The following is a 4274-nucleotide window of genomic DNA, read 5'->3' as shown; positions in this document are numbered from 1 at the left end:
TCTATAACATGAACCATCAGATTTTTGCGATGTCCCAATGTCATGCCTTGCCACTTTGGCCTTATCTTGTGTGTAGACATTGTTTCTTTGTGAATATTGGTAATTATTCCTTTTCTAGCCACGACCATCATTATTACCTTGTCCACGACCAGAATCATGGTTCTGATTATGGATTTGGTTTCGATTAAAATAGCCACGACCTCGTCCTCGACCACAACCACGCCCTCATCCACGTGTATTGTTTTGATTACCATCAATATTTGTAGCATTTTCTTCAGGAAGTTCTAGTGATCCTGTTGGACGAGATTCATGATTTTTCATCAAGAGTTCATTGTTTTGCTTTGCAACGAGCAGACATGCATTCAGTTCAGAATATCTTGTGAACTTTTGCATCCGATATTGTTGCATCAAGGGAATGTCTGTTGCATGAAATGTGGAGTACGTTTTCTCCAACATATCTTTATCAGTAACTTCTTGTCCACAATACTTGAGTTTTGAACATATTCTGAACAAAACTGAGTTGTATTCATTTACTTTTTTGAAGTATTGAAACCTCAGTGTTCCTCCACTCATCTCTAGCATTTGGAACTATACCTTCCTTTTGATGATCAAATCTTTCTTTCATAAGATTCCATAGAATACTTGGATCAGTAACATCAAGATATTCAAATCTCAACATTTCATCAATATGCTTACGAATGAAAACCTGTGCTTTTGCTTTGTCTTGTGCCAAACAATTATTAAATTCATATAGAGCATTTGAGCTTCCCATGTACTCAAGATGCATTTTTACATCTATCATCCATGACACATAGTTTTTCCCATTAACTTCAAGTGAATCAAACTCGAGCTTTGCAATTTTGGACATAATGTAACTTGATTAAGATAGATGTGATTCCACTTGTTCAATAACCTTGATTAGAGCTTTCGTGCTGATAAGGTGTTATGAATTAAGCATAATTAATGTAACTTTAAACCAAACCAAACTAATAAACTTTGATAATAACTTTAATTGAGAATAAATAACATTTAGAGAGAATATGAAAGTTATATCTCTTATAACTTTTTGTTGTGTGTCATTCTTTACAATGGAGGGTATTTATACTACAAATTTTACTAACATATAATTGTAACTAGTTAAAAATGTTGACAAATATACCATGCACCAATTATTATGTCATCCACCAATTATTTACAACAATATATATATATATATATATATATATATATATATATATATATATATATATATAATACCTATTAATAAAACATATAATATACAAATAATAAAAATTAAAATTTTATTATATATATATATATATATATATATATATAATTTAAATAATCGATAATATTAACTATTAAAAAAACATCCACGGTTCGATTAAAATAAAATTTAAAGTTATATTATTTTTATATTATATGTTTTATTAATAGGTATATATATATATATATATATATATATATATATATATATATATATATATATATATATATATATATATATATATATATATATATATATTTTGTTCCTTTATATAAAGTTCTTTTATTTGATTGGTTCTAATTTTTTTTTTCCCTTTTTTGTTTTTTATTTGATTTGTTGTGATTTCTTTTGTTTAGTTTTCTTTTTTGTATTTTTAATTTTTTAATTTTTTACATCTTATCTCCTCACACAACCCACTACCCATCGATTATTCCCAAGATGGTTTATTCCACCGTCTCGGATCCATCTTTAATCTTCTTTTTGATTTTTCTCCACCACATCTTCTTGCCTCTAACGATTCGCTTTAACACCAACTGAAAACCACTTTAAAATGTTTCCAATGTATTGATTTTTAATTTGGGTTCAGATTGGCAAACAATCGACGACTTCCAACCACGCAACACGGAGAAAATCTTCACTAGTTATTTATTAAGTTTTATTGTTTTCAATTTTTTATTATAATAATATGATTATATTATTTTTTATTAGTAATGATATTATTATTCTATTGTTATTTTTATAAGATTGATACCACCAACCAATTACCAACCCTTTTCCTCTTCCACCTACCATCCCATCTGTAAGGAGAAGTTTGGTGATTACTTTAATTCCATAATTTCACACATTTGTTTAACAAATAGTGTTTTCCCAATGACCTAGAAACTTTTGCATAGAAGGTTGAAAACTTGAAATATGTATGGGCCAAATTAGATACGGAATAAATGTCAAATTTACAATGTCTGGTTTGGATTTTGTGTGTGCATATATAAAGTACTATATGGAATTAGGTACGTTATAAATGTCAATCATGTGCTTAGTATAACAAAAATGTGGACCATTGTGGGAACGTGGGACATGAAGTCTACAATAATAATAGGATACAAGTTGCTCATTAGAATAGATGCTGAATATGGGTTGCTATAAAACAAAACTAATACAAAATTTTGAAATAAATGACCTTGACCTTGTGTTTGATTTTATAAAACGTGCAAAAATGATCAAAAATGAAAAGGACAATGTGCTTTGATTTTTCTATTATTGATAAGACAAGATATATGAGAAGTAGGTATAATATGTTGGTATATATGTATGTTGTCATGATTAGTGAACGTGGAGGAGAAGAGATGGGTTCTGTGTTGTGTTTAATTTGGGCCACAAAGAAGTGACAGAGGGTGGGGTAAAAGATTGAAATCTAAGAAAAATTTTAAATTTTTGGAATAATTTTCAAAAAAGTTATATTTTTTTTAAAAAAAATTTCGTTATTTTAAGGAAAGCATATAGTGTATGATCTATTGTTCAAATATAAAAAATGATTTTTTCGTTAATTTGGACAAAATATTAAATAATCAGGATTTTTCTTTTCAAATTTGTTTTTAGGAATTTTTAATTTTTTTTCCCAAAATAATGAGATTTTTCTGATTAATCCCAGTAAAAGTACACCAAAAGATATTCAAGACAACACTAAAGGTACTGCTTATAAAAATGTTACTTAAATTTGTAAACAGATGAAGTATATTTCTCTTTTGTGTAACAAATATCAGTGATTTTAGTGTTATTGGATTTTTGTGTAACTAGAATTAATATGTAAGCTAAGAGGTTTATAATTTGTACTACATATTATACACCCAGTGTCTGCGGAGTGCACATATATATATAAGATCGAAATATAAGCCGATATGAGAAAATGACAGGGGCTAAGGGGCTATGTCCCCTTGCAGGGTCCTAGGGGTAGCCCCCTATTGGGGTACAAGGGGTTGATCCATTGGCGGTAGACTCAAAAGGTCTTTGGAAAATTGAGTTAGGATCATAATGAGTGATCCTAATTCTAATGAGTGATTATGATAAAATTGACGAATCTAGTTAGTTTTGGAACTATTACTGATGCCATTAATTTCAGGATTACTTGACTAATTCAAAAGATGGCAACCCTAATCACAACCCTAATTGTAATGTATAAATATAGTTCTTCTCCTTGAGTTGTGTACACCCATTGTTAACACTTATTCTTCTCTTACAAACTTAAAATTCTTCTATCATTTTGTCTTATGTGTATGCGCCTACATTCGTAAGTATCCATTTGGATTATCCTAGATTAGCTTTTTTGTAACCCACATATAGGGTGGAAATTTAAATCCAAAAAACGAACATTCACGATCTATAAGGACTCCAAATTTCAACCCTAAACCTTAATATACCCTTAAAATCAAACTGATATTTTCTGTTTGGTGGAGGTGGCCGATTCAATTCACAAGTTGACTATAATGTTTGCAAAATAGAGAAGTTGGAAGATAATGATTTCAGGCATTGGCAGAAGAAGATTCACTTCATGCTGACCACGCTGAAAGTGACATATACGCTTAGTACTCCTAAGCGAAAGGTTGTTGAAAATGAGATATTGGAAGAGATCAGGAATAAAAGCAAGCGAGACAACGATGACTACATAGGTAGATATCATATTTTGAATTGTATATTTGATTACTTATTCAATATCCATGATGATGCTAAAAGTGCAGATGAATTAGGAGACACCCTTGAATAAAAGTACATCGTTGAGGATGCTTCTTGAAATATGTTCCTAGTTATAGAGTTTAATAACTTTAAAATGGTTGATTGGTCTGTCATGGAAAAATAGAATGAACTCCTACATCGTTGGGGAAGCATTTAACAAGAAGTTCTTGATTAGCGAATTTAATAACTATAAATAGTTGATTTAAGGTCTATCATGGAATAATGCAATGAAATCCTTCACATTTTGGGTGTAACATTCGAAAAATTCAATCCAATCAAA

The 4274-nt window shown here is 29.6% G+C and overlaps 1 protein-coding gene across 1 annotated transcript; it reads right to left on the bottom strand.

Moving 5' to 3' along the window:
* Window positions 1-225: 225 nt before the first annotated feature.
* LOC145013017 (uncharacterized) lies at window positions 226-868 on the bottom strand. Its single transcript, XM_078971824.1, has 2 exons — window positions 595-868; window positions 226-515 (listed from the first exon to the last, which is right to left on the bottom strand). Exons 1-2 carry the CDS (start codon window positions 866-868, stop codon window positions 226-228), a joined length of 564 nt encoding a protein of 187 aa, XP_078827950.1.
* Window positions 869-4274: the final 3406 nt, after the last annotated feature.

Source organism: Lactuca saligna, chromosome 1, assembly GCF_052625555.1.
Source record: "Lactuca saligna cultivar CGN05327 chromosome 1, ASM5262555v1, whole genome shotgun sequence".
Taxonomy (NCBI): domain Eukaryota; kingdom Viridiplantae; phylum Streptophyta; class Magnoliopsida; order Asterales; family Asteraceae; genus Lactuca; species Lactuca saligna.
The sequence above is the reverse complement of the archived record's forward strand: the minus strand, read 5'-3'. Positions and strand labels throughout refer to the sequence as shown.

Excerpts from the sequence above, each read along its gene's own strand:
- LOC145013017 (XM_078971824.1), bottom strand. The coding sequence starts at position 868 with ATGTCCAAAATTGCAAAGCTCGAGTTTGATTCACTTGAAGTTAATGGG. Across the intron at positions 516-594 it reads ATTTGATCATCAAAAGGAAG|TTTTGTTCAGAATATGTTCA; the intron begins GTATAGTTCCAA and ends AATACAACTCAG.